Source organism: Andrena cerasifolii, chromosome 14, assembly GCF_050908995.1.
Source record: "Andrena cerasifolii isolate SP2316 chromosome 14, iyAndCera1_principal, whole genome shotgun sequence".
In the NCBI taxonomy this organism is placed as follows: Eukaryota; Metazoa; Arthropoda; class Insecta; order Hymenoptera; family Andrenidae; genus Andrena; species Andrena cerasifolii.
In genome coordinates, this window is record NC_135131.1 from 1,646,568 (window position 1) to 1,659,456 (window position 12,889).

At 43.1% G+C, this 12,889-nt stretch overlaps 4 protein-coding genes across 53 annotated transcripts in view; 2 read left to right on the forward strand and 2 right to left on the reverse strand.

Annotated features, from left to right (window-relative positions):
* The window catches only part of Slo (calcium-activated potassium channel slo), a 228,869-nt gene extending 221,956 nt beyond the window's left edge, over positions 1-6,913 (forward strand). For 49 of the 50 annotated variants that reach the window (XM_076826209.1, XM_076826249.1, XM_076826246.1 and 46 more), the window contains one exon: positions 1,256-6,913. In XM_076826209.1, the coding sequence (XP_076682324.1) occupies positions 1,256-1,336 (81 nt within the window). In that variant the 3' untranslated portion in view covers positions 1,337-6,913. The remainder of the gene's footprint in view (positions 1-1,255) is intronic. The other variant, XR_013087040.1, reaches the window with a different exon arrangement.
* Positions 1-12,889, reverse strand: part of LOC143376209 (uncharacterized) — a 1,054,554-nt gene that overhangs the window by 216,331 nt on the left and 825,334 nt on the right. The gene's annotated exons all lie outside the window — the stretch shown is intronic.
* Positions 7,181-11,703, reverse strand: LOC143376222 (uncharacterized). The gene is made up of 2 exons (XM_076826325.1): positions 10,481-11,703; positions 7,181-8,562 (listed from the first exon to the last, which is right to left on the reverse strand). The coding sequence occupies exons 1-2, from the start codon at positions 11,329-11,331 to the stop codon at positions 8,154-8,156; spliced, it is 1,260 nt and encodes a 419-aa protein (XP_076682440.1). The 5' UTR covers positions 11,332-11,703; the 3' UTR covers positions 7,181-8,153.
* The window catches only part of Lsd-1 (lipid storage droplet-1), a 30,499-nt gene continuing 29,868 nt past the window's right edge, over positions 12,259-12,889 (forward strand). Inside the window, exon 1 of the mRNA XM_076826329.1 lies at positions 12,259-12,280. Coding sequence (XP_076682444.1) covers position 12,280 — 1 coding nt within the window. The 5' untranslated portion in view covers positions 12,259-12,279. The remainder of the gene's footprint in view (positions 12,281-12,889) is intronic.

Consider the following 12,889-nt stretch of genomic DNA (forward strand, 5'->3'; position numbering starts at 1 on the left):
TAGGTCTTGCGGTGTAGATAGTACATATATACACTATATACTAAGCTAAGGTGGCCATTTTTTCTTGGGGTTTCCGGGGAAAGGAGATATTGTTTTTAGGGACCATCTCTACTCCTCATAGGCTCGGTTACACTGTTGCCAAATTAGTAGAATTTTCATGGCCAACTCGTGGCTTCGGTTTCATACTGATTGTGTTTTAACTTTAAAGGAAAAAATACAGAATCGGAATGATTAACTTATATTAAGAATTGGAGACAAAATTGGGGATAAAAATTACCGGGGCACAAATCGTGTTCTGGGGACTGTCCCCGGAAATCGGGAACGAATGGTCACGTTACACTCACAATCAGCTGAGTATGAAGTGTTCAAGTAACATGGGTCAAAAAATCAAAACTGTTAGTCTAATAGTCTAATTTCGGCGAAGGTAATGCAAGTGATTTGCCTGCTTCTATTTAATGTTTTCATACTCGTATTACAAAAAGTTTTCCAAATCTTCTGCTTCCATTTTTGTGCACACTTCAATATTGTGGTACTATAGAATCGTGTAGAGTGTAGACTTTTATCTCTGTTAGGGCATTTAGTTTAGCTATACACTTAACATAGTGTGCCAATGAAAGAGAAATGTAAACTAGCACAACTTCCTTATACTTTTTTCAAAGTTAGAAGGCTTCACGATGAATCGAAAACGTGAGTGGCTGAAAAAGAAACCCGGAGGACGTAATAGTAAGGTTAATAAAATGAGAACACAATTGGGCGGAAAAAGGCCCAAAGGACGTAATAATAGGGTTAAGCAAATGAGAACACAGTTGGATAAAAAAGAAGACTCGAAGAACATGATAGTAGGGTTACAGGAATGTGGACACAATTGGGTCGAGAAAGACCCGAGGGAGATAGTAAGGTTAAATAACTATGATACAATTCACGGTGTAATGGACAGGTATTCCGACTCCCTGGGGATGTGCGATTATTTCTTTCTAGTTCCTCTGGCGGCCGCTAGATTGGCGCCCAAGGAGAAAAGCCATATGAGGCTGACATTTTGCGCATAATACACCTCTTGCGGCGGCCAGAAGAACTACCCAGTAAAAGTCACAAAAACGCCGCTAGGTGCTATTAGAGGTGCTAATTGTAGGTCGAGACACCTAAGTCTATTACGCAGTGATACAATCTAAAGAGACTTAAAAGAATCGACTGCTTCATTATGCATGTTTTTTTAACATAGTGGTAACTTATTCACATTTTTTTCTATAATCTGCAGGTGTTCGTATTGATGCAGTTCGACCCAGGTCTCGAATACAAGCCAAGCAGAGGGGCCCGAGGAAAGGACGACGCCTCCTGACTGTTGTTGTGTAGCGCCCTCACCGATGGACCTTATTCCTACATATAATCGTGCAAAGGAAGCCATCATGCCCGCCCGTCATCCCAACGGATCCACCGAATCATCTTCGCTGGCTGGCATTTTGGTACGACGTCACAATGTCCTCAACGAATTATCGCGAGCCCCGTCCATAGAGCAAGTCATCAACACGTCCGTTTTAATCCGCTGGCCACATGTTCGCCAGCGGTTGTTTTCTCGATATTCGCAGCTGGATCGGTTTCCCCTTAATAGTGTCCGCAGATTTCTTCGTTCCTCGCCACTCATTGCTGCGCGGTTCATTTCTTCACATCGCAACCGGACATATTTACGTTGGGACGTGGTCGTAACAAACACATGATATATCCTAGTCCCGTTGAACCGGCGAGAAAGGGAGGTGATAGAAGATCAGCAGAGGAGCTAAATGTCCGCCAAGGGAAGTGGGAGAAAAGGCGAAGGGAAACGGGAAGCGGCATGATGAAACACGGTCCGAGGGTAGCTACACGTTACGCTCTCTAAATCTTCGTAAGATACAAAACGTATCGTCGCCGACGGTGGGCGATACACGAACTTGAACGGCTTACTGTGAAGTGTAAAACTGTGTGATCAAATTCCACTCCCCATCCCTTCAAAACTACAATTACAGAGGAGAAGAGGAGATATTATACCTAAAACGGTGCGAAGCATGCAGCTTAACCTTAAACGCTTGAGGACACCTACAAGGCTGATCGCTGAGGGATTGTAATCGCCTCCGCGACTATAACGTATACCATCGCTGGTAGCTCATCCGCAAGCATGTAAATAGGTACAGAACAGATGAATATATTGTCGTTCTACAGTAAACTGTGTAAAGATGAAGAGAACGAAGAAACCGAAGAATAAGAAGGTGGAGGAGAAGGATAGAGGAAGAAACAGAAGAGATACGAAAATTGATTGAGATCAATTTCATCGAGACCTTTTGGTCCTTTCACATAAAACCATCGTTCACTTCGCAGGGCACAGTCGCGTGTCCGTCTCTCATATCGTGATTTTCTACCTTGCCTTGTCTGCAACAGATAAACACGTATACATACATGTACATCTATATGTATACATGCAATATGCAAAGTGATCCCTCCATCTGCAACAGGCTGCAACCCTTAGCTACGAGACAGAAAATACTAAAAAAAAATAATAAATGGAAAACGTTGTGTGGTTTAGCGAAATGAATCTTATGGCTTCCATCGTTGAATTATATAAGTACTTATTTAAGTACTGATTAGTACAATCTTTTCAAAGTACACCAGCATATTCAGTATTTATATTTCAAATCTGTTGTTTCAATAACTGACAATTGATACCTTTTTATACTTACACGTACATTAGACGAATACAGTGTTTAACGTACAGAGCTGTGTGCATGTATTAAAGAATTTGTTCCCGCAAATTCCTACGATACTAGCGCATTTCTTTATTCGCAGTGTTCTCACGTGAATCGATTGAAACGAAACGGGAGAACTACGTTCGGTAAACATAGCAGCACCATCGGAGCACAGACATAGGAAGTAGATTTTACTAAATCACACGACGAATTCCCCCGCTTTCGTTCTATCTTAGAAGAAAAGACTATCGCCTGTTTTAGCTGGAGGAATCACCTCGCGTACATAGTTTTAGGTTGGATCACTTGCAAACGATGTGCCGCGGCACAACGGAGCACATGTGAACGGGAGTGCGAGGCTACGTCTAACCTATACCCCGTGTGTCTTGTGTTGTGACTAAGGACGACAAATCTCAATCAAACCCTTTGTACAGGTTCTATACGTGAACGTATATATATATGCATTTATACAGACACATGTGTGAGTGTGTGTGTGTGTATCTATATATATACATGTGCAGCATATACACATATGTATATACATATATATATATATAAAATAACAAAACACCATTTTCCACACGACTTTGAGTAAAGAATCGACTACGCGTCGAGATATACATATACATATATATACATTCTAGGTATATATGCACATATATGTGTATACATAGACACTCTCTCTTTTATATATTTTTGTGAAACTCACGTGTGTGTGTGTATATACAAACGTACATATATATGTATACATTCATGTACGTATGCATACATGTGTATATATGTGTAGTGTCTATATATATATATATTTACAGGGATGAAAGAAAATATACTTAAGAGAAATACACAGATACACCTATACACGAACACACTCTCTCCCTCTCTCTCTCTCTCTCCCCCTCTCTCCCCTCTCCCTCTATCACTCTCTCCCGGCATTCGCACACCCCAAACATGTGCGTATATACGTGCTAGAAGAAAAAAACATGAGTTCGAAACACGCACACGTAATCACACACGTATGAGAGTGCATACAAAGAGGCGTGCACGCGCGTGTATACTCATCCGCTCGAAGATGAAGATAAAAATAAAAAGGAACACAAACACGGTCACAACGATACGTATCTACGGAGAGACACACACTGTGTAAAAACGACTTACAAAACCGACGAGAATGCGCGAAGACACGAGGAAGACGTGGGAGGGTACGGGCCAGACGAAGACGCCGGTTCGGTTCTCTTGCGGCCCGGACAGTAACGCGCAGGAACACTGTCGTAAAGTGCATTGGCGTTAGGGACGGGGGTGTATAACGACGACCAGCACGGCACACATCGAAAACGTCGACTCGCGGCCAGGATCGTCGACGGCGATGGACTAGATTAAATCTAACGAGCGTGCAAAGCGGAGCGAAGCGAATTTTACCGAGGACGAAGGATATACAAGTAGCTGTGGTAGACGCTGCCGTGTATCACGATTAAGAGTCGCCGCCACCACCGCCATTGCTGCTGTTTTGCAATATCCATGTGCACTATTCACTGCCACTGCAGTTCGTGTTATATCGTTGTATATAACTTTCTACGTAGGGCTCGATTAAAAAGGCGAGAAAGGGCTCTCTCGTCGAGTGCAAAGAGAATGCGCAGCGTCAGCCGCACAAAAGTGTCGTTAGTTACTGTTTCTGTTCTCCGACTCTAGCTTCTTTCGTTTTATAGGATTGATCGTTTTGTGTATGTATATATATATAGAGAGAGAGAGTTAAAAACAGAAATCGTTTGTTAACCGACCTTTCTTTGGCAGTGTAAGGTAAACGACGCGAGCGTTCCTTTTATCGACTGGCGGACTCTGGGATGAAGGCGTCGATAGAAACGAAGGACTACTGTACATACTGGCACGCTTTCCACTCGGCTTCCCCGTTCTCTACAGGTCGGAAGAATGCTTTTGCAGGGATGGGGGATGGTTGCGAGAAATTCTCATTTTGGAGGGAAGCTCGGGAAGTGGCGATTGGGAAACGTGGGAACGTAGGAGCGTTTCTCAAATAGGTGTATTGATTCGTAGATCTTCTAAACGTTTACGTTTGTAGTACTGCTGGATGTGTTCGAAATGGAAGCTACAGGAAATTACCATTGAAGACGCTTTGGTTGTGTGCAGTGCCATATCAAAATTCATTTTCTGCGAGGTGCATCAGTGAATTAGAAATATTTATATGAAATGCTGCTATTCAAGTGATTCTTTTAAGCATTAACATAGTTTTAAAAAATAGAAATTGAGTAGAAAATCGACTAAGGGGAAAACATCGCTTCTCTACTTAAGCCCACTAATGCGAATGCAAACATAGTTTTCAAAATAGTTGAGCTAAATATTTGATAAATTACATGAAATTAATAATCACACGAAACTAAGAAAACATTCATTTTGATCAATTATTGGAAGTTTCTACCTAACTTCTAAATCTGCAGAATCGAATAAACGTTTCAAAGTAATTTTCATATGTTACGCAAAGAAATTATTATTTCGCATTATCCATGGTAATGCAATCGCAGAAAAAAGAGAAGAATAAAGAAAATCATGGACCTCTAATATCTGTATCTTTCAAATACACATTTGTCCAGCACTGCTACTCTCATCCCGTTCGAATTACCAGAGCTGAGTGGCGCTGAGCCTGAAGGGTAACGCGGGAAGCTGAAAGCCTGTCACGAATGGTTCCGCAGAATCTACAGTCGTTTCCGATGATGGAGCAATCATTGACTGTTCACGCGTATGGTACTAGTCTGCAGATGTCAGACTCTGCTTCTCCTTTTTTTCTATTAGCCGACGTCTCTTCGTGTCGATCATCGAGAAATCCTGGAAGAACGTTCCCGTAGTACGTGTATATAATCGAGGGACTCGTTGGCGTTCTACGCTGTCGCTAAAATTCGGCAGCCGCAAATTAGGTCCCACCGGCAAAACCATGTAGCTTGAAACTGAAAGTGAGTTCCTTCGTTTTCCGGAAACTCGATTTCTCGAAGACTGAGCGGAGGTGCCGCGGGAAAGAGAAATTCTCAAGGCGCGAAGAGAAGGAAGAAGCCGCGACTCTCGAGTCGCGCTTTATCGTCCTCGAGTGATGTCTGTTTCGTATGGCTCGATTTTAAGTTCCGTAGGATTCTTTGGCAAGTATAGCGGCGTTTAGACTCGCGTGTACCACGATGAAGAACTCTCGGTGACCCTGCCTCGCCTTGCTGCGATTATATACGAAGCAACAAAAAAAATTCGTACGTTAGAGTTTGTGGAAGTCGTTCATTAAGTGACACAAAAAAAAAAAAAGAAGAAATTTGTCGGAGCCTTGTGTAGAGTTTTAGATGATCGATCGAGATTTGCGTCGCGTGGGACGAGCCAGGTGAATAGAATTTTACTTCGTGAAAGCGTGAATGTTATTAGGACTTCGATGTTTCTCCTCATTTCTCGATGTTGCCCTTTTCTTTTCCGTTTCTTAACTATAGATGTGTTTAGTTGGACGGTTTTACTTATGATACGAGTGGAGAGAATCAACGATCGTTCTTCACACATGGTTTCTTTCACTATCTGGACGGGATACTCGTGCCTGGCTGCTCGCGGGATACAAATTATTCGTGCACTCTTTAATAATTAAATCATGCACCGATTCAATCGATATCATCACCCGTAATCGTATTTTCGTGCGGCGCACGAACTACACGTGCGCATTTTGTGTGTATGTGGAACGTGTGTATATAAACGAAGTATATATAATTAACGATAAAGAAACCCGAGAAAAAAGATAACAAAAAAAAAAGAAGAGAGGAAGAGGACGATGAAATGACGAGGATGAAGAAGAAGAAGAGGAGAACAAAACAAATCGAACAAAATACCAGGATGATTCGAAAAGGAAAATATATATATGGGAATTATAAAATGTATAAAGAGGAAATTAAGGCGCGCTGAGCGTACGCCACCTTCGATGCCTCATTGACCTCATCTAATGCTTTTTTATCTGTACATTTACAATTTGTGTACCAATGAGGAACGTTGTTTAATCATGTTGTTGATGTTATTGTTAAAGAATGAGATTCAATATTGTACATAACTATATATTCATTATAATTGATGATATAAATAATTATATACATAAAAGTAAAAATCTCGGAGTCCCCTTATGCCTCACATTTCAACGAGCGGATTCACGTCACTTTGTAATAAAATGGAAACAGGTACTTTACAAACATGGCTTGGAAAGGGTGAGACTGGCAGCCTGGGAATGTACAATTTTAACACGAACATTCGAAACTTTGTCACGCGAATGCTCTTTCTTCTGCGACGGAACTTTGTTGGTCCCACGCTGACAGGTTAATCCGTATGCTCATGATTTTAAATTCGCCACAATTGCTGATTGTAATTATTCATACTATCTCCTTACATCCCCACTTTTCTATCGTGCTGCGTAGATTGCTGCAGGTAAGTATGGGCAAACAATAATACAGTAAGCGTAATCGAAATTCAACGTATTTTATTAAGAATATAAAAGTAATAGTGCACTTAAACGTTAGTTGTTAAAATAATTTTCCATGTTAATCATTCTTACAATACTGGTGAATGTAATCTACGTGAATCTTCTGAGCACGTTCCTGCAACTTGGCCATCAGTACATACTTACTTCAGACTACGCGTCTGTTAAAACTCACGCTATGGATTATCTTCGGAAACTATCACTGCCTTAACAAATAATATTCGTATTAAGATTCAATAACTTCTTTCACGACGAACATCAGACAGTCGTCATCAGACAGTCAGAGCATCATACTTGAAAATCTACGGGGTGGGCCAATAACAATTGCCACCTTCAATATCTCCGGAACCATGGAAGCAAGAGAAAAGTATCCAACTGCAAAAAAATCGTTATGACCATACGATGGCCCGTTTGAAACCAAAAAACTGTTTCCCCTTCGAAAAATAAAATGTTCTCTTACTTCTATGCTTCTGGAGATATCCAGGGTGGTCATGCTTATTGGTCCACCCTGTATAATGAAACGTTTCTTACTAAAAGAAAGTGGCGCAAGCAAGTGCGTCATGTGTGATAAAATCCTTGGCTCGTTCGCTAGTAAGTAGTGTTCGTCTACTAATTTGCACGATACAGGCAACGTCGCAGTACAAATGAAAAATCTTGCAAACTCTGAAGCTACGAGAACACGAGAATCTCCACGATCTACTCCTATTGCATTTCCTAAACGCTGCGTGGCAACAGGGTGGCTCGCCTGCCCTACTGCCTTCCAATGCAAATGATGTAAATCGATTAATTTTATTGGTTTTGATCCTCGTGTGTACGAGGGACTACCTCTCGCTGTGCTCGTCGCTCACTTTCCAAGTCAGCGGCTGGGGTTGGTGCATCGTTCTCTGGTACCTACGGTGAAAAGAAGTCCTAGTTAGTGCCCGTTGTGTAGACTCCATCCGACCCAGCCGTCTTCTTTAGCCAGCCACGTGATCGTATAGTTCTAAAAGCGCGTCCATCATCCTGGCGCGATACTGGGGCACATCCTTCAGCTGCTCGCAAACAAGTGGCGTTCTATCCACGTAGAGGACGCTCTCCAGAAGGTCTGGCTCCTCGGAGAAGTACTTGCTAGCCGCGCTGGGTTCTAATAGCATGATCGGTATGTTTAGTACGCCGTGTGTAATACACATGACTCGTAAGTCTTCGATAGATTCGACGAATTCGTCCCAGGGGAAGACCCTGGTGATGTCTAGGTTGGATTCCCGCAGAGCCTCCGCCATTGACTCGTGATAAACTCTGAACAGCTCCTCGCTGTGCTCCTCGCGCAGCTTTCGCGTGGTTGTGAATTGAAGGAAGCAAAGAATGTCGTGAGCAGGTGGGTTGTATCTGAAATGAGAAGGATTGCGACTGTAGCTTGGTGCAGTGATAAATTGAGGAGCTGAATTGGTAAACGATGTAAGTGGCAAAAAAAATGAAGTGGCTCCTTCTCCTCTTAGCCTGCCCCGTAGAGCCGTAGGAGAACGGTCCCTTCCACACCTACGTTACTCTGATGAATTTCTCCTCCGGGTCTCGTGCAACGCGTGGAGAAAACTAAGTGGGGGAACCGGCTGACCCGGGGCCCGACTCGTGCGGCTCTCGGAGTGGGGAAGTTCGACACTCCTGCTCTATGGTAAGCTTATGGAGGCGAGGAGCCGCTGAGCTGGCTGGAAACTCGGCGGCTCCTCGTTGCCCGCTGGGCCCGGGCTCGGTGGCCGCGCTCGTTGAGACGACGGGCCGGACGGGCCGAGTCCGTGCCCTGTCGAGGTGCAAAATTGCTGGATTTTATGCTCCCAACACGTAGGGTAAATCCCGGAGACGCGGTCGACCTAATATAAAATGGCTATTAAAACTAATATGGATATTAGGTTTGTTCTGATAAAATAAGTAATATCTATATTAGTTTCAATAGCCATTTTATATTAGGTCGACCGGGTCTCCGCTATTTACCCTACGTGTTGGGAGCATAAAATCCAGCAACGTTGCACTTCGACAGGGCACGGACTCGGCCCATCCGGCCCGTCGTCTCAACGAGCGCGGTCACCGAGCCTGGGCCTAGCGGACAACGAGGAGCCGCCGAGTTCCCACCGAGTTCGGCGGCTCCTCACCTCCATAAGTTTACCAGAGAGGCTTGGCACGGCACGAACTGCCCGGCTCGGTGGCTGTATATACAGGCCTTATCTCTGCTCAAGAGGCAAGTTGGACGGCGCTGCCGTATAGCCTGTAGTAGAGCACTAAAGAGGTGAGTATGCGCATCCGCCATATTGGGTCCTCTGGAAAGAGAAGAGTATTGAGTACCCGCCTATTTAAGTATGGTCAAATTCGCTTTATAAACAAAATATTTGTTGTTGATATTGATGCATGGTAACACGACACATTATTAGGGTATTTTATTACATTCAAGTTTATATTTGGTTTATAAAGCGAATTTGACAATACTCAAAAAGGCGGATACTCAATAATCTTCTCTCTCCAGAGGACCCAATATGGCGGATGCGCATACTCACCTCTTTAGTGCTCTAGCCTGTAGAGCGGAGTTTCAAATAGACATTGTAGCCAATTTTGTATGTTTCGTTTTTTCACCAAACCAACTAAATAACATGATTTAGGTACATATTTTTGTTCTCTTAATATGAACATTATTAACATAATGATTATCATTAATGTTTCTTGGCAAATGATTCACCCGAAGATCCCATGTGCATGTCACAAGCGTCGATTTAAAAATGTCTGCTGCATCGCGTGGAGTAGTTACATGTTTATAATTCAATAATAACTTATATCGTTGTGTTCGCGAGGGTTCATAGAATAATTTAACGGAATAAGCAACCGAATAACTATTACTGTTTAGACACAAAAGATGTTCAAAGTTGAAAATTTGCATTGTTTTTCAAAATCGAATTTCTCGAAAACTGAGGGTGATGGCGACAAACGGTTTGCGGATTCGTTTCCAGTGCACAAAAATCTATAAGGCAGGGCTATTGAATGTTACAGATCCAAATGGCTGTTGGACAGTGTAATAATTTGTAGTTAACAAAATATAACGCATTCACGTGCAAAATTGGAATGTTATAACAAAGTTGATATAACAAAATTTACAATAATTCCCCACATCACTTTTAAAGCGCAACTCTGCACAGGAATAATATAACCTTGATTTGATTAAATTACACTCTAAAATTAAAAACTGATTCAACTAATAAAAATCGATGCAAGTTAAATTTAAAAAGGAATAAAACTATGCTAGCAGCTGCACGTCCATTCTTACCTGACCAGTTGGAAATCGATGAGGCAGCACTCCACAGGCTTCTCGTCGCTGTCGTACTTAAACAAAATGTTGTTTGCCCACAAGTCCCCGTGACAAAGCACGTTCTTGTGTTTTACAGACGGGGACAGTTTACCCGCGTGATCGGCAGACAAATCGATGACTTTCGCTCTGAACTTCCTCCGCTGATCCTCGTTCAACTGAGGCATCAGGTCTATCATGGAGACGATGCCCTTTACAGCGGCGTCGAACATTGCCTTGGCGCGACCGTCCTTAAGCGGCCAAAGAGTCTCCTGCATGCAGTGAGAGAACTCGTCGTGCAGGTTTTTCTGGCACAGTTCCTCGAAAATCAGGGACTTGGCGTGAAACCTCGCCAGCGTTTTCATCAGGACCTTGCAGTGTTCCAGGTCGAACGGCTTGAACTTATTCGTCATCTCGTAGCCGCTATGAGCCATGTCTTCCAAAACAATTACATCGTCCTCCAGCCCAAGGAAGCACTCTGGTATACACCTTTTGTCCACGCCGTCCAGCACCTCTGGGAAGACTGTAGTGTAAAGAGCAACCTCCTTCTTGAAACTACCATATTGCTGGATAAAATCGTATTGCGGGCTGCTCATCGGCGGCGGTATCTTCGTGAAGAAATTGATGCTCCTCGTTTCCAGAGGCGACTGGGGGCACGCCACGGTCGCCTTCAGGGTAAAATATTGCCCCATGAAGCCGTTCACCTCGGCTATGGGCACCATCTCGTACGTGACCAACGAGAAGTCCTCCATTGAATCTTGGTGAAGCTTCTTTCGAACTATCTCGAAACATTCCTCGTCTTTGAGGATTTGCTGTGTGCTGAGGTTACGCATCTTCCGGATTTGTTCCCTTCTTCGATCACTGAAGATCTTGGCTTACTAACGTAAGTTTCTCTAAAAAATACGTGGCTTGCTCTATTACCACCGATTGGACTCCTCGAATGCCCGACTGCAACAGCCCCCACGTCTTCCTCGTCCCTTTTGAAAATCCACCAAGATCGTTCGTCACGAAGCTTGAGGCTTCTCGAGTTTATAACTGCTGCACCGTTAGGACACGCAAGAAATGACCAATTAACGCCAACGACGTATAACTGACGGCAGAATTGAGCGAATAATTTTCGAGGCTCGAGATCAATGAACACGGCGCACGAGTTCTGAGGCCCCGCGTTCTGGAGGGCGTCTGGCCGGAATACAGTTCCGTTCAAGATCAAGATACCTTTATATATCGGCGAAGGATCGCGTCACGTGCGTGGCGCGGACGATAAATAATAGCGCGTACTCGTGTCGCGCTATTTTCTCCTTTATTGGCTCTGATTGAGGCTAATATTAGACATGTTACATAGGGACACGTCCTGCATTAATACGTGCAAATGGATTTGATGGCTCCTTATTGACACTGTTTGTGTGGATCGATATAAGACACGTACACAACGTTGATAACTTCGGTTTTCGCTCTGATTATTAAATAGAGCTGGGCGTCGTTCATATGTGTCTGACGACGTCACGAGACGATCGCGTTTCACACGTGAGGACAGTCCAGGCAAGCATCCATGGGGTGTTTGCTCTGAGCGGTGGTCGCGTGAAGTGGTTTGAAACTCGTTTTCAGAAGGATGTTGGATGAATGTATGACTGATTCACTGGTTGATTAACGAAATTAATTTAGTTTCTAATTTTGCTTTCTTAGTAGGCATTGCTCGTCCGTGGGAGGGTGTAGTCCAAAGATGGCTTTCAGTTTGGAAGAACCAGAAAAGGAAATTGATAGAGAGCAAGTCACGTTAAGGAAGTACCTAAGTGATAAACTTTGCAATTTTGTGAGTAGTCTTGCAACGGATGGGTTAGCGTGTTCAGGGCCCGATCTAGGGGGCGTAAGTGCGGCAACTGCCCAGAGCGGCAAAGAATGACCCAAAAATGAGGCCTTTTTTCGTCTCCTTTTGGTCCCACGATTTTGGAACTGATTTGTATGCCAAGCGATACCTAATGGTGAGATATCAATCACACGAAATTTTCAAGTTGAAGTGACAATTAGTTTCTGAGATATGGGAGGTCAAAGAAGTGAAAATTCGTTAACGCGTCAGCCTATACGCTTCGATAATTTGAACAATTATTCTCAGGGGTTTTGCTGACTGCTAACAACGAATTTGAACTTAGATTTTCAAAATTCACAATGGCCGATTCAATATGGTGAAAGATATATTTAAAATTGCAGCCACTACACAAACATTTATATTTCTTGATTTTTTAATTTTTTTTTGCGAATATTGACAAGGTAAATTCAAATTCGTTGATAGCAGTCAGCAAAACCCCTAGGAATAATCGTTTAAATTATCGGACTGACATAAAAGTCGGTACATCGAAGCGTATGGGTTGACACGTTAACGAATTTTCACTTATT

Bases quoted from the DNA above. Each gene is read 5' to 3' on its own strand.
- LOC143376222 (XM_076826325.1), bottom strand. From the start codon at position 11,331: ATGCGTAACCTCAGCACACAGCAAATCCTCAAAGACGAGGAATGTTTC. The intron at 8,563-10,480 runs GTAAGAATGGAC...TTCTCATTTCAG, and splicing joins ATCGATTTCCAACTGGTCAG to ATACAACCCACCTGCTCACG.